At 46.6% G+C, this 21,406-nt stretch overlaps 2 protein-coding genes across 3 annotated transcripts; one reads left to right on the top strand and one right to left on the bottom strand.

The window, feature by feature from the left end:
- On the bottom strand, positions 1-10,343 carry LOC112236862 (ubiquitin carboxyl-terminal hydrolase 38-like). 2 transcript variants are annotated; one of them, XM_042329639.1, is made up of 12 exons: positions 10,232-10,343; positions 9,949-10,140; positions 8,671-9,406; positions 7,866-8,001; positions 7,578-7,707; positions 6,817-6,918; positions 6,070-6,228; positions 5,699-5,892; positions 5,409-5,508; positions 5,172-5,278; positions 2,578-3,955; positions 1-998 (listed from the first exon to the last, which is right to left on the bottom strand). In XM_042329639.1, the coding sequence occupies exons 3-12, from the start codon at positions 9,350-9,352 to the stop codon at positions 834-836; spliced, it is 3,153 nt and encodes a 1,050-aa protein (XP_042185573.1). In that variant the 5' UTR covers positions 9,353-9,406; positions 9,949-10,140; positions 10,232-10,343; the 3' UTR covers positions 1-833. The 2 variants fall into 2 exon arrangements, with proteins under 2 accessions (XP_042185573.1, XP_042185572.1); XM_042329638.1 differs by having other exon boundaries at positions 9,949-10,329.
- Positions 10,344-10,429: 86 nt separating this feature from the next.
- Positions 10,430-21,329, top strand: LOC112234714 (SWI/SNF-related matrix-associated actin-dependent regulator of chromatin subfamily A member 5). Its single transcript, XM_024402966.2, has 23 exons — positions 10,430-10,714; positions 11,554-11,664; positions 11,749-11,915; positions 12,055-12,155; positions 12,640-12,740; positions 12,954-13,133; positions 13,518-13,673; positions 13,832-13,963; positions 14,171-14,239; positions 14,566-14,675; positions 14,783-15,009; positions 15,237-15,358; positions 15,584-15,736; positions 15,977-16,109; positions 16,230-16,378; positions 16,577-16,804; positions 17,436-17,549; positions 17,851-17,973; positions 18,180-18,312; positions 18,471-18,589; positions 19,926-20,138; positions 20,307-20,420; positions 20,665-21,329. Exons 1-23 carry the CDS (start codon positions 10,640-10,642, stop codon positions 20,731-20,733), a joined length of 3,099 nt encoding a protein of 1,032 aa, XP_024258734.2. The 5' UTR covers positions 10,430-10,639; the 3' UTR covers positions 20,734-21,329.
- The last annotated feature ends 77 nt before the right edge of the window (positions 21,330-21,406 follow it).

Genomic DNA, 21,406 nt, shown 5'->3' on the forward strand with positions numbered 1-21,406 from the left:
GACCCTTTCATCTTTAATATTGGGGAAAATCATGTATTGTACATAGCTTTAAAACACTGTACAGCAAGGCTGAGGTTTGTGTCTTTCCAGTCAGTCTTTTTGTAAATTCAGGTTTATTAATATCTAACAAAAGGCACAAAATCTGCAACAAAAGAAAAGTATCCCTGAATGAATAACTTAATTAGAGTCAATGTTAGTAACCATAACCCCACCTTAAGAAAGTTGTCAAATGTTCAGCATGCAATTAACACACACATTTTGTATTAAAAGATTAATCGCATCTAAAACTTTTTGTATACAGTATTCATGGCATTAGTTGATCATATTCCATGTTGATTGAATATACTTTCGCACCCATATCTGTACATTTTATTGCATATGAAAATGTCTTATGACAAGTACACATCAATGAATCTCCTTATCAAAAATCAAACCCACCGCTTGAAAAAGAAAAAGAGAAATGCATGCAAACCAGAAAAGGTTATGAGGTCTAGCTTGTCCCGAGGCAGAAAGTTGAGAGTTATGGACGATAATAAAACGACAGAGCCAGACATGAGAGGTAAGACCCTCACTGTAAGGTTGAGTCCAGTGTTGAGTTCAGTGTTGTGTGTTGGATTTAAGTCCATGTGGGTGTGTACATTATGCGCTGTATTCAAGTGCTCCCTCCAAGATATTCAGCGCTCTCTCTCTTTACTTTCATATGTGCTTCACCATCCACTGGATGAGGAGCCAACCAGACTTCTCTGTGCATGTCTCTCATATATATAGAGTCCAGTGGTCTTTCAGTGCTATATTTACTTGTCTCTCACTCACTCTTCCCAGTCCCTCCTCCATCAGAACACCAGTCTATTGACAGTGTTGAACCCCCCACCTCCTCCTCCTCCCCCCGAGGGACCACAGCTGCCCGGGGGTTCGTTGTCGTCTGGTCCATTGGGCCTGAACGAGCAGGAGGCAGAGGCCGCCTGGAGAGCTCGGGTCCGCGCGTTCAACTCCTGTTCCTATTTGACAAAAGGAGTTCGGGATCATTAAACACTGTTCAGAGGGTCGTTCATTAGGGACCAAATGGAAGAAAATAGAAACAGGCAGGGACTACCTGGAGTTTAATTTTCCAATGCAGAACGGTTGAAAATGTTACCTGTCCTAATGAACATGACCCAGGAGTTTAGGTATTCTGTCTGAGCAAGAAAATGCAGCTCTGTTGCCCTCTTGTGGTTACTGCAAATGTGTGGTTGAAGTCTTATTTTTTTGAGAGATTAACAACTCATGAAATTTCACTTGACTAATTGCATCTTGAAAGCACAAGGGAAATGTGTAACATGTGTATGGTTGGCTTTCTGAATACTTGCAACATGTTTTGATCAAAGCTTGTTCAGAACTACTTTAATCCGGTCAATGGATACATGGAAAACAGGGTCCTGTTAAATTTTGAACATGGGCACAAATTGAAAGGACAAATTCCAAAAACAAGTCCAAAAGAGAAGAACAAAGCGTGACGTTACCAGAAATACCCTGAAGAATATGGAAATGTGTCTGACATGATGCCACCCCCACAAAAAAAAAAAAACTATTTTCCCCACCATCACTGATAACCAGGGGCGCAACATCGGTTTTAGAAGTGTGTGTGTGTGTGTGTGGGGGGGGGCATCATTTATAAAAAAAATGTATCCAGTCAGGTAAACACGCCAAACAGCCTACCGACCGCATGGTCCTAAAGCTCACGGTTGCCTTGTTTTGTATCACATGCCAATGATAAAACTGGGGGGGAGAAAATGCCATTTCAGAGTGTGTGTGGGGGGAGGCATGCCCCCCCCCATCCCCAGTGAAAGTTGCACCCCTGCTGAGAACTACTTTGTTGAGAGAAAATGTAGTGATACGATTATGATATGTTGTCTCACCTAGCCATCTTCAGATGAATGCATTAATTGTAAGTTGCTCAGGAGAAGAGCTAAATGACTAAAATGTAAAATACGCATGCACCTCAGCGTCCCATGCTAATCAAGCAATTAGAGAAAGGTTATTGGAGGCTTGCGTGATCATAAGTCCACACAGTACACTTCCCTGGGCCAATACATTAGCATAGCCTGATGCATCATTTAGGTCAGGATCACACTAAACGGTTATGCTAATGGATGCGTCACCCCTCCTTGGCCTGTATTTAGTGACAGAAATGACAGGCGCCGACACAGGAGGGCTTTTTATGTAGAGATAATTGGTTGGAGTGAATCGGATTTTCACCCGTCTGCTACTCTGTCATCTAAAACTGGTCATTGAGAGAGAGATTAAAGTAGATTATTATAATATGGGTTGTTGCCCTCGTGGTTAAGAGGGTGGGGGTCAAAGGTGAGGCTTGTCCTACTTGTAAGCAGCCTCTTCCATTGGCTTTACACGTCACCAATTTAAGAGTTCATTTGATGAAACAAAAAATTGCTCTGATAACTAAAGAGACAATTTCCTTAAGGTTTCAAACCAAAAATGAACATACTGTAAATGAAATTGAGTAGAGCCCTTGGATAAACATGAGCAAACAGAAAACGCCTCATTCACTATACTGTAACTCCTCACACCCTCTTCTCTCACCTGTAAAAAGAGCTTGTTGTCCTTGGTGACGGCGTCCATCAGTTCTTTCTGCAGCGGAGGTTCAGAGCCCAGTCTCATGCCATTGGCCGTCCCTCCCCCGGTACTGTTTTGCCCCCCCGTAACGTCCTGTTTCCGGTAGATCAGCACGTAGGCCGTGTCCTTGGGGAAACGGTTGGTGACGTTCTGAACCGACCCCAACGAAGTGAACGTTACCCTGCTGTCGTTGAACAGCAGCCAATCCCCGGCCGCCTGGCCTCCGCACACCTCTTCCACTTCCTGTTTGGGATGAGTCGCCCCAGAGCAAGTGAGTGTGATGGGCTCAGTCTGCCCGTTGCCAGGATCCTCCCCCAGGGCGAGGGGATTGGCTAGGTGGTGTTGGGCTCCGTCAGCCCCATTGAGGTTGCGGCCGTAGGAGTAGTAATGGCCACTCTCCGACGACATCCCAGAGTGCATCACTACAGAGCTGAGGACGTAGGGAACGAACCGGGCCGCCGGCCACACCCCTACCTCACTTTCTCCTCCTGCCATCCCGTTGTCGCCCTCTTGCCCAGTCTCCTCCTCCTCCTCTCTCTGCGACGGCTTCAGTTTCTTGGCCAGGTTTTCGCTGCTCTCGGGTGAGTCCACTTGGAGTGGAGAGGATGGTGGCAAGGAAGAGGACGAAGAGTGTTTGGGTGGAGGGGCGTGCACGGGCAGTCTCATGAGCGGCGGGATGGTGACGTTGTCCAGAATCTTGCGGCGCACGTGGCACTTGGCGTCGTAGGAGAACCTCAGCAGAGTGAGGATGAGGTACTCGGGCGCCGCCACCACCCTCATCCCCCGCTCCGCCCGCTGCAGCGAGCCACACTTCTGGCAGAAGTAGGCGTTCTCCTTGTCCAGGATCTCTGGCGCCAGGAAGTAGTCCACCAGGTCAGGAACAGACAGTGGTGGCTCGCTGGACCCTGGAACAAAATGGACGCCGGTGGTGGAGGCCGTGACGGGTTTGGGAGAAGGGCCTATTTCGGGAGCCTCGCTGCCCCCGTTGACAGCCCCCTGGCAGGGGCCCCGGGGTTCCTCTGAGGGGCCCTCGGTCTGAAGAGGGCTGGAGGTGGTGGAGGGACAGAAGGCCAGGGATAGGTCAGTGAAAGGTTCTTCTTTCTCCGAGACGCTGTTGCATGTCATACAGCGGATACCCGTGCTCAGCCTGCCTCCAAACATCCTCTCAATGAGCGTCCTCTCATCATTCCCCTCGGACTTCCCCTCCACAGGGGCCACGTGTGACACTCCGGCATCCTCCGCAGAGGTTTCACTTCCGGTGTCGTTGCTCGGTCCGTTGCCAGGGGAGACAACATTTGGCTTGGCTGACATGAGAACCTGGATGGTTTTCTCCTCTTCGTGTAATCTTGGCAACCGAACACAAGGAGACAAGAGAAAGTTCAACCAAAAATACAACATGCAAATGAATGTAACAGCATAATAAATGGAGCTCTCCTTTTCAATAACACCCATTCGAGTGAACATGAAATCTTAAAATCCTTCTCTCAAAACACTAGATTTATACATACATACTTCCCATCTATACCTGGAGTCATACAGGTTTTAGGAGTTGTAGGGTGCTCCAGCAGTCTACTAGATGGTATACTACCTGTCCAGGAGGAAGGAGTTGTAGGGTACTCCAGCAGTCTACTAGATGGTGTACTACCTGTCCAGGAGGAAGGAGCTATAGGGTGCTCCAGCAGTCTACTAGATGGTATACTACCTGTCCAGGAGGAAGGAGTTGTAAGGTGCTCCAGTAGTCTACTAGATGGTGTACCAACCTGTCCAGGAGGAAGGAGCTGTAGGGTGCTCCAGCAGTCTACTAGATGGTATACTACCTGTCCAGGAGGAAGGAGTTGTAGGGTGCTCCAGCAGTCTACTAGATGGTATACTACCTGTCCAGGAGGAAGGAGCTGTAGGGTGCTCCAGCAGTCTACTAGATGGTGTACCAACCGGTCCAGGAGGAAGGCGTTGTAGGGTGCTCCAGCAGTCTACTAGATGGTGTACCAACCGGTCCAGGAGGAAGGCGTTGTAGGGTGCTCCAGCAGTCTACTAGATGGTGTACCAACCGGTCCAGGAGGAAGGCGTTGTAGGGTGCTCCAGCAGTCTACTAGATGGTATACTACCTGTCCAGGAGGAAGGAGCTATAGGGTGCTCCAGTAGTCTACTAGATGGTATACTACCTGTCCAGGAGGAAGGAGCTGTAGGGTGCTCCAGCAGTCTACTAGATGGTGTACTACCTGTCCAGGAGGAAGGAGCTGTAGGGTGCTCCAGCAGTCTACTAGATGGTGTACTACCTGTCCAGGAGGAAGGAGCTGTAGGGTGCTCCAGTAGTCTACTAGATGGTGTACTACCTGTCCAGGAGGAAGGAGCTGTAGGGTGCTCCAGTAGTCTACTAGATGGTGTACTACCTGTCCAGGAGGAAGGAGCTGTAGGGTGCTCCAGCAGTCTACTAGATGGTGTACTACCTGTCCAGGAGGAAGGAGCTGTAGGGTGCTCCAGCAGTCTACTAGATGGTGTACTACCTGTCCAGGAGGAAGGAGCTGTAGGGTGCTCCAGCAGTCTACTAGGTGATGTACTACCTGTCCAGGAGGAAGCGGAGGTACTCAGAACAGTCCTGCTGGGATCCTGCATTGAACCAGGGGGGCCGAGACGCCTCAAAGAAGACTCTGGGGGCATACGCTGCCCTCTGCAGGAGAGACACACACAAACTGAATGACCACTCACCGAATACACACACCAAGTGAAACGTCAGGGATGGATCCATAGTCATTTCCATTGAAAAACCTGATGGCCACTAACAGCAGTGGGAGACAAACCTGGGTGTGTGAGAGGAAGGTGAAGAGGAGCTGCAGTTTCTTCATCAGTGTGTTGGCAGTGGCATCATTCAGACGTAACGATAAGACATGCCTCCTGAAACTGGGACAGGACCATAGGAAGGTTCGTGCAGAGCATTTCATAAGAACTTCCTACATAAATATTGCAGTATTATATAATGCTATTGTGAGAGGATTCAAGTCAGAATGTATATAGACAGCTTTGTTAACCATGCGGTCAACTCAATATAAATGCAACGTGTAGTTGTATGTGTACTAAATCCACTACTCACTCTGTGGCTGAGAAGAGTGTCTGTATGATACTGTTCATGTAGCAGGTGTTTCCCAGGTTGATGAGGCCAGTCTTGCCCGTCTCAGACTTGCCCGGCAGCCTCAGCAGGCCTGAGGCAAACGAGTTGGACTGGGACGTCCAGGCACTTTGGTTCAGAACCAGCTTGATCTTATCCTCACCGGGCCCAGGTAGCTCCTAGAGGGGAGGGAGACAGCTTTCAGACACTCCATACACCACATTTACTACACGAGCTGCGTAGTATTGTACACTGTCCGAATTTTGAAGGTCCATCCTTCAATAATGACATTATTCACGACGCCACAAACACTCAGTTGGTCACTTGTGTGATCACTCGTTGTCAAGGTGTCTTACTTTGATGGCCTCCAGGATGTCGTCGTAGAGGTCAGGGAAGCCAGAGTACTGGTACATCATACAGTGGACGAGCTCTGTGAAGTGCAGCAGGAAAGCCTTACTGGTGGGCAGGCCGTCATGCTTCAGACTCTGAACCAGGTCCACTATGTGTGGCACGACCTGGGGAACACACATGGAACGTATTGTCAACAAACATTTACAGTAAAGTTGTTTAGCAGACGTACAGTTAGCTAGGTGAGACAACCAACATATTACAGTCGTGGTACGTCAATTTATCCTCATCAGCAAAGTCAGTGCTGGTACACATGATGTTCTTGGTCATGTGCACATCACATCTGTTCTAATCTGTTATAAGGTGGAAAGGTGCTGTGTAGGAAACTAGGCACTGCATATAGCAGTAGAATAGCACTAAACACACTGATGTAGTGACTGGTAAAAACATCAACCTTCACATGCTACATTAAACCTCCCTTTTTGTCATGGGGGGTCACACTGACTTAAATGTAAATCAACCTTTTAAAAGGAATTGACAATCATGGCAGATGAAACCACCACCAGTCAACTAAAGGACCATCTTGGTGCTTTAAACACTTTACACCTCATTAGTGGAAGAGCCCTGCTGAGAGGAGAGTGCATCTGGGAAATGGAGTTTAATGGAGCCTGAAGGTATTTCAGCTAAATAGGGGGAATAAGGGAGGGAAAGACATGCAGTGCGCAATAGAACGAGTTGTATTGTGTGTTTCTTACCAAGTGGAAGGCCTCAGGAGAGTGTTGGAAACTCAGCAGCATATGGGAGAGAACCACTAGGGCCCCCTGTCGCACGATGGGGTACCACAGACGGTTGAACACCTACACACAAAGATAAAACATACAGCATATGTATTGTACACACACTGACACAGAAACACACAATTCAGAAGTGATATAGCTAGACACCATAATGACCAAACTACAGGAACACATTTTCGTTCATGTGATCATCTATTCATCAGTTCTAACTAAAGTTAATATGTAGTTATAGATGCCATCACCACAGAGTTTCTAAACCCAGAGGCGCAACATCGCAAGTCTTCCGGGAACGCTTGCGAAACAGATCAGGCCGGGGTTTGTGAGTCAATGAGAGAAGTGAAAAATTGTTCCTTCGTTGTGACTTGTCTCAAAATCTAAAGTCACAGCCTAGATTCCAACCAGTTGTTGAACATGTTATTACTCCAACCTTGTGAAAGTGACAAACTGACACATTTTCATTTTTGTCAAATACTACTTTATATCGAAGGAGTGCCTAGACGACTGTTCGACACAATGACATGTTTCTGAGCATGGGCTTAGCTAGCCAACGTCGCCATGACATCACCTAAAGTGTCATCAGGGATTTCTATTGGAGAAGCAGTTTCTGCCCATCTTCATATAGAGTACTGTATTTGCTATTACCATGTGTAACTACCATCTTAGCTCATTGGTGCATTGACACACCCTGCTGAGGTAGTGGTGGTCAGCACACTACCCACCAGTTCAATCTTAAGCAGGGTGACATCTATGAGGATGGTGAACTTCTGCACCGCAGCCAGTCCCTTCAGCAGGGCAATGACCCACATCTCCACATGGTGGGCCAGAGGCCAAGACAACCAGTCAATCATCCTGAGGAAGGAAAGAGAGAGAGATGGAGAGAACGGTAAATAAGGGCAGAAAAGCGCCATTAAATCACTACATCCCATCTAGTATACACACTGCAAATACAACAGATTCATTTATTCAGTTTAGCTAATGAAAAAACACAGTAAAAGGCACCCAGTGACCTGCAGAGTGCTTGAGTCATGCTGGTGTCTTTGACGTTCTGGTCGGTGGTAAGGCTCTTGATGAGAACTGTGATCATCTGGAGAGGTATGTGCTGGACCAGGCTGGCTAGGGCAATGGAGGGTTCGAAGGAGGGGTCTGTGCAGAACACAAAAAAAAATTGAGTATAATTGACTGATGTTTTTTTTTTTTTTTTGGGGGTCACAGCTTATGAAATATGACCCAATTGTATTCAAATGTCTTGTTTACAACCTCTACCCTAACCAAGTGACCCAAATCAAGTATGATATTGAGCAGTGCATGAACTCTCCACCACCCTGGATCATTAAAATGACAAAGAAGTTACTGTTCCAAGTCTCAAGCATGTGCTAACAAGCCTGACATTCCTCATTTTTCCACAGGTGGGCGAAGGTGGAGGTAAATTAGTGGCTGCATTAGAAAATACTATAGTGTACTTTACTTTACTTCTGATATTGTATTTGAAACTGCTCATTTTGTTCAAATTATTTATAACACTTTATTTATTTAACTAGGCAAGTCAGTTAAGAGCAAATTCTTATTTACAATGACGGCCTACCTGGGAACAGTGGGTTAACTTGCCTTGTTCAGGGGCAGAACGACAGATTTCTACCTTGTCAGTTCAGGGATTCGATGTAGCAACCTTTCGGTTACTGGCCCAAAGCTCTAACCACTAGGCTACCTGCCGCCCCAACTTGTATGGGACATTGATGCATAGACACATACAGTGCAAGTTGTGCGTGTGTGCTCATCTGTGACTGTGTGTGGTGCTCCCTCCCTCAGTCTCACCAGTGGAGGAGATTATAGCGAACACCTCCTGCAGAGATGGCAGCAGTGTGACCGGCTCCGCCTTCCAGATGTTCTGCAGCAACGTGCTGACCTTGGTCACCTGGTCCACGTACTCCCTCAGCTCCCGCTCCTGGCTGGCAGGACAGTGGAAGTACCCAATGGTCCTCACCAACTGCTGGCAGAACAAAATGGCCGTCTTCTCCCGGGGGATGCACTGTATGAAGTCTGAGAGCATGGTGGCGAGACGGGCGCACAGGGCTGGCTCAGGCCGTTCGCACACCATCCTTAGGATTTCTGTCTGGATGATGGAGAAGATATCCAGCACCGAGGGGCAGCTGATCAGCAGCCGCAGGCAGCCATGGATGTAGTCAACCACGGCCGGGTCCTTGCGGTCCAGGGGGCCGTAGCCCTGCTGTAACAGGCCCAGGACAAAGTCTTTGCTGAAGAAGAGCTCAAAATCAGCACGGTGGTAGCGGGCATAGGCCTCCAGCACCTGGAAGCCCACCTGTTTCTGGAAGGCGTCTTCGCCCAAGAAGATGAGGCGAGTGGTGAGAGTGTACAGGGCCTGACATTGCTCCGCCGTGACCTCTTTCTCTGCGGCTTCGACTACCTTCTTCACAATGGCCTTCTTCACTGGGACTGAGTGAGAGGAGCTAACCAGCGCCTCTAGAATCTTGTCCATGATGGCAGGCGATCTATATAGCTGTGAGGGGAAAGATCAGGGAGCAGTCCACACCTAAAAGACGAGAGCGAGCAGGACATCAACCACCATTAGTGACCAGTTACTTATTCTGGCTAGCTTTCCATTTCTTCATGGCATGTCTACCACAGCTAGCTAGCTAGACGTATGATTCGGTCAACAACTTGTAAATAACAAACTGTAATCGTTTTTACCATTGCTGAAAAGTTGTATAAGCATAGCAATATTACACGGCTATGAAGCTAGCCACAGGTAAACAAAAACAACACAGCATCATGCTTTGCCTTATCATCACAAAGCCAGCTAACTTAGCTAGCTAAACAAGTTACCACATTGAGCTAGTTACAGTACCAGCGGCATGTTATCGAATTCAAATTAACTGAGATTAAAGGCATTGATGCACAAATAAAACATGTGTGGATAACAAACTTTTTTTCGTAATCTAGCTAGTTAACGTTCTTTAACAAACTAGCTAGCGATGCTAGCATGACGTTAGCTGTGTATGGTATTGCAACAAAGCAGGCCGGAGATGTCACTAACTTAGCTAGCAGAAATGTATCTTCCCAAACATCACGTACCAATATAATTCATAACACCAGCAACCGATGAAAATATCATAAAATGCCAGTTGACATTAGTCGCCGGTTAACAGCTCATTCATCTCTTATTTTGACATTATAAAATCAGCTAATTTAAAAGCCCTGCAGAAACGTCATTCCGATGGACCACGAATTTTTCTAGGAGTCTTCTGCTGTTGACGATCTCATTGCCTGTTTAATAAAGAACGAAAATGCGACTATAAAATATATAAACTTTTTGTGAATTACAGGTTTGTTTAAATACAAATATAAACATACTGACAATGGTTTGTAATGACTTAAAACGAAATGTATTATTCCACGGACTTCTTTTACGCATTAACTGAGCTCATAGCCATTGGGTAGGCATAGCAGTTAGACTGGTAGATGTAGCAGATGGGTTATAACTTGTACATTTGTGCAGATTTTGCATTTCGGGGGGAAAACACGCAGCCACGCTACGAAAGTCTCGCGAGACAAAGCGGAACCTTTGTGAACGCGGGTAGCGGGGAAAGGAAGCTAGCGAATGAATCACTTGTAGCCAGCCAGTCTCTTTCATAATAAACAGTAGGACTATAGCAGCGTGTTTTCTGAAATAAAGTTTTTGAAAACCATATCTGCCATTTATAGGCGGACGAAGTAATCGAATAAACAGACGATCGATTTAAATCGAGGAAGAAATTCGGTAGCAATGTCCGAGACTGGAAACGGCGTGGAGCTGCGGGAAGAGCGAGCAGTTGAACTTGAAGAAACCGGAGGAGTGGAGGTGAGCCTGAACAAAATAATAATAATACAAATTCTGAGCCCATCATTAGAAAAAATGGCTCAACAACTTTTAGATTATGCTAAAATCAACCATACGTCCTTTGTGTCACTTCCAAAGCGAGCCATCTCAAACTTTGTCTTTGCTAGCTCGAGTTGTTTAGCTAGCTAGCATTAGCGTCGTTAGCTAACGTTAATCGACAGCTCCGACCCATCTTCCCGGAGAGTGTGTCTCGCAGTACTGTATAGTAGAGCTATCAGCTAGCCTGTTTAATAAACACTCATCTAACTATGCTAGCTAACGTTACACCTAATACGTTACACTAATACACACGTTTCTATACAATTGTAGCAGTTGTTTACATCTGTTTGACGCTGCATTCGATCCTCTGTATACTTGTGCAGCTTAAGACAACTGGGAAGTCTCAGTCAAACCGTGACGTCAGTGATCTACAGGTTGGGAAGTCGGAGCTCTAGAGCAGTTTTTCCCGAACCTGGTCCTCGTGTACCCCCCAACAGATTCGTTGTTGTAGCCCCTTGACAAACACCTCATCCAACTCATTTAGGGCTTGTTGACAAGTTGAACCAGGTATGCTTGTCCAGGGTTACAATAAAAAGGTGTACTGTTGGGGGTACTCGAGGACCAGGGTTGGGAAACACTGCCCTAGAAAGATGCCCAAGTTTCCAACTTGGAACTTGGAATTCAAAATATTTTTCCCAGTCGGAAATTGTTTTTTTCTTGGTTTTTTTGAGTTCCCCAATCTTGAAGGCACTTGGGTCGGAAGTCTGAGATTTCTGAGTTCCCAGTTGTTTTGAAAGTGGTGTTGCATTCCTCTTTTCCAGGAAAAGGATGATGCGTCAGAGGCCAGCAAGGAGGAGTCTTCTGAAGCCGGACAGGATGCCCAAGATGAGGACCCCTCTTCATCTACAGCGCCAGCCTATGAGGAGAAAGTGGTAATGGCACACTGCTAGATGTTAATTTACAGTTTTAATATGTAATTTGTTTCTCACAAAGTTTCACTGCTTTTCTGTGTGTAGGCATCAGACCGGACCAACAGATTTGAGTACCTACTGAAGCAGACAGAGGTGTTTGCCCATTTCATCCAACCCGCAGCCCAGAAGACCCCCACCTCCCCGCTCAAGATGAAGCCAGGGCGGCCTCGTGTCAAGAAGGACGAGAAACAGAATCTCCTCTCGGTCGGAGAGTGAGTATACAACACAACACGCAGAACAACTTCACCCGATGATTCGTCAGTCTTCCGTGGGAGTACATTGGGTGTACGTGTGGGGCATTTGATATGCTGCCTCTGATGAATTGCGGGTACCCCTTTCTCTCTTTGACAGTAACCGTCATCGTCGCACAGAGCAGGAAGAGGATGAAGAGCTGCTGAGCGAAAGCAGCAAGACCACCAACGTCTGCACCCGCTTCGACGAATCTCCCTCCTGTAAGCAGTCACATGGTTTTACTTATTAGAGCTACAATATATATCTTCTTGGGCGACCTGACCAAATTCTCATAGAAATGTGTGTTATAGATCTGTCCTTCTCATTGAAAGCAAGTCTAAGATGCGGTATATCTGTTCTAGGTTCTCATTTTCTATGCTATCCGTGGTTAAGTTTAGCATCTTTTACTTTCGGTTTTGTACACCAGCTTCAAACAGCTGAAAATACAAATTGTTTTAGTTATGGAAAATACATTTCACAATGGTTTAGATGGTACAAAGATTCTCTACACTAAACTTGCTTGTTTTGTCACTGACTGAAATTAGGTGAACTATTAGAATTTTAGCAAACAGGAAATGGCTTCTGCATAGTGCATCTTTAATGTTGCAAAGTTCTGACCGGGACTACTATAGTCCATATCTGAATGGGAAGTATGTCAAACTTGTGCAATACTGAGTATGTTGTGCTGTATCTATCTCCCAACAGTTGTAAAAGGGGGTACAATGAGAGACTACCAGGTCCGTGGTCTGAACTGGCTCATCTCTCTGTACGAGAACGGAATCAACGGGATCCTTGCTGATGAAATGGTAGGTTCTTGTTTCAAACTAAAGTGAAAAATATTTTGATATTCCGGTAGTTCTACATGCATATCTCTTGGTGTGTGTGTGTGTGACTCATGAAGATTACTCCTGGACTACAGCAGTAACAGCATCCAAATACCCATTCATGCTAAAAATCGGTAATTCAAATTATTGTGTTTTATTTTTATATATACTCTCACCTTGCCTGTTGTCCTTCAGGGTTTGGGTAAGACCCTGCAGACCATCTCTCTGCTGGGGTACATGAAGCACTACAGGAGCATCCCCGGGCCCCACATGGTGCTGGTGCCCAAGTCCACCCTGTACAACTGGATGAACGAGTTCAAACGTTGGGTCCCCTCCCTCAAAGCAGTCTGCCTCATCGGAGACCGAGAGCAGAGGGTGAGCTATGAGCAGCAGCAGACCACATGAATTCTCTAATGTAAAATGAACAGGGCATGTTGATTGCGGTAGATCAGCTGGAAAGCATTGGGTGGTGACTGTGGGACAGTGCTGAGGCTTATTTGTTTTCCAATGTTCCATATGGGAAGAAATGTTGTCATGGAAATAGTCAGTTAATCTCTCTCTCCGTCTGCAACTGAAAGCGTAACACGTAGAATTCCTGCGACATAAGACGACTAATGGATATTCTGTATAATGCAATCCAATGCAAGTCAGTCATTTTTCAATAACTTGTACTACCGCACTACAGAAGTTAGACTGGTGGTGTTGCTGGGGCTTTGGTCTTGTGCCCCACTGATAACCCTGTATTCTTCCCCCCCCCAGAATGCCCTGATCAGAGATGTGCTGCTGCCAGGGGAGTGGGATGTGTGTGTCACCTCTTACGAGATGCTCATCATAGAGAAGGCCGTGTTCAAGAAGTTTAACTGGAGGTACCTGGTCATCGACGAGGCCCACAGGATCAAGAACGAGAAGTCAAAGGTTCGGGAGCTTCTAAAGTTGACACACACTGTATACATATTTGATTAAATGTAAATATGTGATTTAAAATGTGTATATACACTAACGAAACGTCAATTGGCTCAACTCACAAAAGACTCTTAGATGGTTTGTCTGACCTGTGTATGTTTGCGCTGTAGCTGTCAGAGATAGTGCGTGAATTCAAGACTACCAACCGTCTGCTGCTAACCGGCACCCCGCTGCAGAACAACCTCCACGAGCTCTGGGCCCTGCTCAACTTCCTGCTGCCAGATGTCTTCAACTCCTCAGAGGTAAGAGGCAGATAAAACAGGATGAACTTTAATGTACCCGGGGGGAACAAATTGTTGAACACACAGACAATTGCCCTCCATTAATACTACAGTTTAGGAATTTAGGCTTAATAACACTTAGTGAAAATAACAATATTCTCTATTTTTCACTTATTTAAAGGGCCCTGAAAATATGGATTGATTTAACTTTTTGTTTTTCTCTCGAAGGACTTTGACTCATGGTTTGACACCAACAACTGCCTGGGGGATCAGAAGTTGGTGGAACGTCTTCACACTGTAAGTATCTGAAACACTTCCTTACATTTAACTGTACTGTATGAATGTGTACTGTGTATATATGAATAGTGAGTAAATAGTATTTTTGTCTATTGGTTGCCTTGACAATGTATTACTTTCGATTTTAATGTAGTAACATCTTGTGTTGTTCTTGTCTATAACTGTTTTTTTTTTGTGGATCCAGGAAGTGTATCTGCTGCATGTTCAACAGCTAATGGGGATCCTAATGAACTAAACATGTATCCATGTAGGTTTTTATCAAATAGTGTTATGGTGCCTTCCCTTACCTTTCATTGGTTGTTCTCTCTCTGTGTACGTGTGTGTAGGTACTGCGTCCTTTCCTTCTGCGTCGTATCAAAAATGAGGTGGAGAAGTCTCTGCTGCCAAAGAAAGAGATCAAGATGTACGTGGGGCTGAGTAAGATGCAGAGAGAATGGTGAGTAGCCCACACACAGTCAACGTATGCCCTTTCCCTGCCAAACTAATTCTTCAGCCCCGTGCACTATAACGTGCATTTGAATACACTGTCCCGTCTCTCCTCAGGTACACCAAGATCCTGATGAAGGACATAGACATCCTGAACTCTGCAGGGAAGATGGACAAGATGCGCCTGCTCAACGTCTTGATGCAGCTGAGGAAGTGCTGCAACCACCCGTACCTGTTTGACGGGGCCGAGCCCGGCCCGCCTTACACCACCGACCTGCACCTGGCCGTCAACAGCGGCAAGATGGCCGTCCTTGACAAGCTGCTGCCCAAGATGAAGGCTCAGGGTGGGTGGACGAAAGACTCCCCTCTAAGACCCGTTACAAAATTGGTGTTTTTATGCCCTGTTTGATGGCTCTTTGGCCCTTTCAACTCTAAAGTTGATATGGAGACAGTGTTGTGTAAAGGCTATTTCAGACTTTTTGTGATTCAAACTACTATGTTAAAGTTGCAGCAGTGTAGGCATGGTGGATGATTGATTGGCGGCCATTTTGAACTCCCCTCCCTCTCCCAGGCTCCCGTGTGCTGATCTTCAGCCAGATGACCAGGATGCTGGACATCTTGGAGGACTACTGCATGTGGCGCAACTTCGGCTACTGTCGCCTGGACGGACAGACGCCCCACGAGGAGAGACAGGTACGACTATGACTCCCACTCCTGGATCTCATTAACGGCACTGGCTTACTACCCTGGTCCCAGATCTGTTTGTGCTGCCTTGGTGTGACATTGACCATAGGAGTTGGCAGGGCAGCACACGCAGATCTGGGACCAGGCTAATAAATGGCTTGTAAATTCAAACAATTTAACTCGTTGCAGTTTGAACACACTTCATTTAACACTACATTTCCCATGTTCCTCTAGATCTCCATCAACGCGTACAATGAGGAGGACAGCCCTAAGTTCATCTTCATGTTGAGCACCAGGGCCGGAGGGCTGGGTATTAACCTGGCCACAGCTGACGTGGTCATCCTCTACGACTCAGACTGGAACCCTCAGGTCGACCTACAGGCCATGGTCAGTACCTCTCATTCACCCATGTTAGTGGACTAATTAGTCAGTCTGTTATATGACATTTTACTATTACTATTTGCACTACAGATTTAACATGTTCAATTCCCCCTAGTTTGAATCATATCACAACAAGTGAGCTTACATTCAATAGAATCTCTCACCAGTAACTTAATTGATCAAGATGCTTCTACCTGGTAACTGTTAGACACTTACCTGATTGGTTCATTTAACTTTTCTTCTCAGGACCGAGCTCACAGGATTGGTCAAAAGAAGCAGGTGCGCGTGTTCCGTTTCATCACGGAAAACACAGTAGAGGAGAGGATCGTAGAGCGGGCCGAGATGAAGCTCCAACTGGACTCCATCGTCATCCAGCAAGGTACTGCACCGGTGGCCATTTTGAATCTCCTCTTCCCAGTTTCAAACCTACGCTATTGAAGTCAATGCCTTGGCAATGCAACTGGCTGACTTATCTGTGTCTACTGTGTCTGTTCTGCAGGAAGGCTAGTGGATCCCAATGCCAACAAGCTGGGGAAGGACGAGATGCTGTCTATCATCCGGCACGGCGCCACGCACGTCTTCGCCTCCAAGGAGAGCGACATCACCGACGATGACATCGACGAGATCCTGGAGCGAGGCGAGAAGAAGGTCAGAACGCAGACGGACAAGGGCCTAGCGCTAGCATTGGGCCTAGCATTAGCGTTTATCTGCACTCAGATCATTTATATAATATGTGATAGCATTAGCATTGCTATATGTGGGTTGATATGGCAGTATCTAGAGGCCAAACACATTAGCAATGTGTAGCTTGATGCTAACACTTTGCTGTGTGTTTGTATCTGACAGACCATGGAGTTGAAGGAGAAGATGAACACCATGGGCGAGAGCTCCCTGAGGAACTTCACCATGGAGTCCGACAACAGTGTGTACACCTTCGAAGGAGAGGACTACAGGGAGAAGAAGAAGGTGGTCACCAACTGGATCGAGCCACCCAAGAGAGAGAGGAAGGCCAACTACGCAGTGGATGCCTACTTCAGAGAGGCCCTGCGTGTCAGCGAGCCCAAAGCACCCAAGGTAAGCCTCACTACCGCCAGCCTCTGGCTATGTATACGCACGCCACTGGGATAGCTGTGTGGAATGAATCAGACCATCTTTCTCCATGACTAAAACTCCTGTTCTCCTCTTCCAGGCCATCTTTCTCCATGACTAAAACTCCTGTTCTCCTCTTCCAGGCCATCTTTCTCCATGACTAAAACTCCTGTTCTCCTCTTCCAGGCCATCTTTCTCCATGACTAAAACTCCTGTTCTCCTCTTCCAGGCCATCTTTCTCCATGACTAAAACTCCTGTTCTCCTCTTCCAGGCCATCTTTCTCCATGACTAAAACTCCTGTTCTCCTCTTCCAGGCCATCTTTCTCCATGACTAAAACTCCTGTTCTCCTCTTCCAGGCCATCTTTCTCCATGACTAAAACTCCTGTTCTCCTCTTCCAGGCCATCTTTCTCCATGACTAAAACTCCTGTTCTCCTCTTCCAGGCCATCTTTCTCCATGACTAAAACTCCTGTTCTCCTCTTCCAGGCCATCTTTCTCCATGACTAAAACTCCTGTTCTCCTCTTCCAGGCCATCTTTCTCCATGACTAAAACTCCTGTTCTCCTCTTCCAGGCCATCTTTCTCCATGACTAAAACTCCTGTTCTCCTCTTCCAGGCTCCTCGTCCACCTAAGCAGCCCAATGTGCAGGACTTCCAGTTCTTCCCCCCAAGGCTGTTTGAACTGCTGGAGAAAGAGATCCTATTCTACAGGAAGACTATCGGCTACAAGGTACAACATGTACTGTTACTAGTGTAACTGGTGGTACATCAGTGATGGTAGGTGCCACTTAAAATTGAATGTTGGGCTCATACTAATGGCTGGAATGGTGTATATGTGTTTGAGCCGTCCTCGCCTCACCAGCCTCCTCTGTGGTCAATTATGACGCCGTCAGTGTGATAATGTTCCATCAGACGGCGGACATTTTGGATCTCCTCTGTGCAGTTTCAAACCAACACAGTCAGGTTTGGTTTAGAATGGGATGTATCTGTTGAGTGTTTAAGTGTATATGTGATATACATTATCTCTCCAGGTTCCTCGTAACCCAGAACTGCCCAACTCAGCCCAGCACCAGAAGGAGGAGCAGGCCAAGATTGACGAGGCCGAGGGCCTATCAGAGGAGGAGCTGGAGGAGAAGGAGAACCTCCTCTCACAGGTAATTGGCTGAAACAAGACCTCCAACTTAAACACTAGACATTCATCATAGTGCCCTACTCCATCATAGACGCCCTACTCCGTCATATTTATAGAACTACATGTAGTTCAGTTGAGATACTCTTTAATGGCTTCAACTACAAACTAGAGACAAATGTTAGCATTTGTGGCTTGTGTCGTTACAAACTGTCATCGATCTCTCCACAGGGCTTCACCATCTGGAACAAGCGTGACTTTAACCAGTTCATCAAAGCCAATGAGAAGTGGGGGAGAGACGACATCGAGAACATCGCCAGAGAGGTGGAGGGCAAAACCCCAGAGGAAGTCATTGAATATTCCGGTAAGAAAAAAATAAAATAAATTCCCTTACATTTCCGCAATTTGAAAAGAAAAATATCTGAATCTTCTTCTTATATAGCTAGTGGACATTACTCCCAAGTGTATGACCGAGATCTAGAGTATTATGATCTAAACGTGTGTGTGTGTGTACACACACAGCTGTGTTCTGGGAGCGTTGCAACGAGCTGCAGGACATTGAGAAGATCATGGCTCAGATCGAGAGGGGAGAGGCCCGCATCCAAAGGAGGATCAGCATCAAGAAAGCACTGGACACAAAGGTAAGCCATTTCAGTGAGGTCATCGTTAACAAGAACAACATTGGGGAGCCAAGACCTTTTTTTATTTTGATCAGATGATCGATACAGCTGTGAAAACCTCTGGCCACTCCCAACCCTTATGAAGGTATGTGTCTGGCCACTCCCAACCCTTATGAAGGTATGTGTCTGGGCACTCCCAACCCTTATGAAGGTATGTGTCTGGGCCACTCCCAACCCTTATGAAGGTATGTGCCTGGGCACTCCCAACCCTTATGAAGGTATGTGTCTGGGCACTCCCAACCCTTATGAAGGTATGTGTCTGGGCACTCCCAACCCTTATGAAGGTATGTGTCTGGGCACTCCCAACCCTTATGAAGGTATGTGTCTGGGCACTCCCAACCCTTATGAAGGTATGTGTCTGGGCCACTCCCAACCCTTATGAAGGTATGTGTCTGGGCACTCCCAACCCTTATGAAGGTATGTGTCTGGGCACTCCCAACCCTTATGAAGGTATGTGTCTGGGCCACTCCCAACCCTTATGAAGGTATGTGTCTGGGCCACTCCCAACCCTTATGAAGGTATGTGTCTGGGCACTCCCAACCCTTATGAAGGTATGTGTCTTGGCACTCCCAACCCTTATGAAGGTATGTGTCTTGGCACTCTCAACCCTTATGAAGGTATGTGTCTGGGCACTCTCAACCCTTATGAAGGTATGTGTCTTGGCACTCCCAACCCTTATGAAGGTATGTGTCTTGGCACTCCCAACCCTTATGAAGGTATGTGTCTTGGCATTCCCAACCCTTATGAAGGTATGTGTCTGGGCACTCTCAACCCTTATGAAGGTATGTGTCTGGGCACTCTCAACCCTTATGAAGGTATGTGTCTTGGCACTCCCAACCCTTATGAAGGTATGTGTCTTGGCATTCCCAACCCTTATGAAGGTATGTGTCTGGGCACTCTCAACCCTTATGAAGGTATGTGTCTTGGCACTCCCAACCCTTATGAAGGTATGTGTCTGGGCACTCCCAACCCTTATGAAGGTATGTGTCTGGGCACTCCCAACCCTTATGAAGGTATGTGTCTGGGCCCTCCCAACCCTTATGAAGGAATGTGTCTGGGCCCTCTCAACCCTTATGAAGGTATGTGTCTTGGCCCTCCCAACCCTTATGAAGGAATGTGTCTGGGCCCTCCCAACCCTTATGAAGGAATGTGTCTGGGCCCTCCCAACCCTTATGAAGGAATTTGTCTGGGCCCTCTCAACCCTTATGAAGGAATGTGTCTGGAGCTGGTGTCTGATCATGTCTACCAGAGGCTTACCATACACCCTGAAGGACATCTTTTCTCTCCCTCGTTGTAGATTGGTCGCTACAAGGCGCCGTTCCACCAGTTGAGGATCTCGTACGGCACCAACAAGGGGAAGAACTACACGGAGGAGGAGGACCGCTTCCTCATTTGCATGCTGCACAAGCTGGGCTTCGAAAAGGAGTCGGTCTACGACGAGCTGCGCCAGTGCATCCGCAACTCGCCCCAGTTTCGCTTCGACTGGTTCCTCAAGTCCAGGACCGCCATGGTGAGCGGAGTGGCCCCGGGCCGACAGTGGAATTAAGTACAACTTTGTTGTAGAATCAATAGAGTACAACCTGTAGATGCAAATGTGTCTTTACTTCTTCAGTAACATGATAACCAATAATTCAAAACATTACACATGTTGTGGTTGTATACTTGTGTGTGTGTGTAGGAGCTCCAGAGGCGATGCAACACCCTGATCACCCTGATTGAACGAGAGAACATGGAGCTGGAGGAGCGGGAGAAGGCAGAGAAGAAGAAGAAAGGACCACGGAGTCAGTCTTCTGTAAGATCACAACGCTCCACTTCCTGCCCATCACTGAATTCTCTGGTCATGCAGTCCTCTATCACTGTGCAGGAAGACACACACACGACACTAACAATATCACACAATGTTCTTTTCCACTATATAGTCTTGTCTAAACCAATATTCCATTGTAAGCAGACGTTATTGTATGAAGTGACGATTTTTATGATCATTTGAGCTGACACTCCGTTTCTGTCTTCCTCTTCATCCCACACTTCCTCAGGCTCAGAAGCGTAAGGGAGAAGGGACCCCAGACCCGCGAGGAGGCCGCAGGAAAAAGCTAAAGCTGTGAGGCGGTGGTGGTCAGAATGAGGGCAGCGGCAGGCAGCAGTATAGTAGTCGTAGCGTCTGTTTGTTTTGTACGGGTTACCGTGGTGATACATGATGATGATTTACTGTATAAAACCCAAAAGGACTGAACTTTTCTTCACTATAGCGTGTCGTTCTATCTAGAAGATTCCAGGAGGGAACCTAGGTTCTTAGTGTCGATTTAAGGCAGCCCCCCGCACCTCTCTGATTGAGGGGTTGGGTTAAATGCGGAAGACACATTTCAGTTATACAACTGACTAGGTATCCCCCTCTCCCTATTGTATTCCTTCTATTCACAGGCCTGCTAGTAGGGACTAACTGACATACTGCAGCTGCGCTGATTTAGTAGAATTTTCTTTTTGTTGTTTTAGTTTTCTACCCTTTTTTTTGCTAGTTCTTGAGGTGACGAGAGATTAATTTATGCCTGTTGGTTATGTTATCACATTCCATTGATTGTACCGATACCTGTATGTACCGATACCTGTATCTATCCCCCCTCCCACTCTGTTATGTTACCGACCTACATTGTAGAAAATGTATTTTTGGAACGTGTCACTAATAAACTTCCCCTTTTTTAAATAAGTCTATTCTTATGCAAAAAAATATATACTTTCTGTTGAATATTTGTGCAAAGCTTTTCACACAAAGAGCAGTGG

This window comes from Oncorhynchus tshawytscha, linkage group LG11 (assembly GCF_018296145.1).
Source record: "Oncorhynchus tshawytscha isolate Ot180627B linkage group LG11, Otsh_v2.0, whole genome shotgun sequence".
Classification (NCBI taxonomy): domain Eukaryota; kingdom Metazoa; phylum Chordata; class Actinopteri; order Salmoniformes; family Salmonidae; genus Oncorhynchus; species Oncorhynchus tshawytscha.

Excerpts from the sequence above, each read along its gene's own strand:
- LOC112236862 (XM_042329639.1), bottom strand. The coding sequence starts at position 9,352 with ATGGACAAGATTCTAGAGGCGCTGGTTAGCTCCTCTCACTCAGTCCCA. Across the intron at positions 7,708-7,865 it reads ATGACTCAAGCACTCTGCAG|GATGATTGACTGGTTGTCTT; the intron begins GTCACTGGGTGC and ends TTCCTTCCTCAG. Across the intron at positions 5,893-6,069 it reads ACATCCTGGAGGCCATCAAA|GAGCTACCTGGGCCCGGTGA; the intron begins GTAAGACACCTT and ends CCTCCCCTCTAG.
- LOC112234714 (XM_024402966.2), top strand. The coding sequence starts at position 10,640 with ATGTCCGAGACTGGAAACGGCGTGGAGCTGCGGGAAGAGCGAGCAGTT. Across the intron at positions 14,240-14,565 it reads TGGTGGAACGTCTTCACACT|GTACTGCGTCCTTTCCTTCT; the intron begins GTAAGTATCTGA and ends ACGTGTGTGTAG. Across the intron at positions 18,313-18,470 it reads GGAAGTCATTGAATATTCCG|CTGTGTTCTGGGAGCGTTGC; the intron begins GTAAGAAAAAAA and ends GTACACACACAG.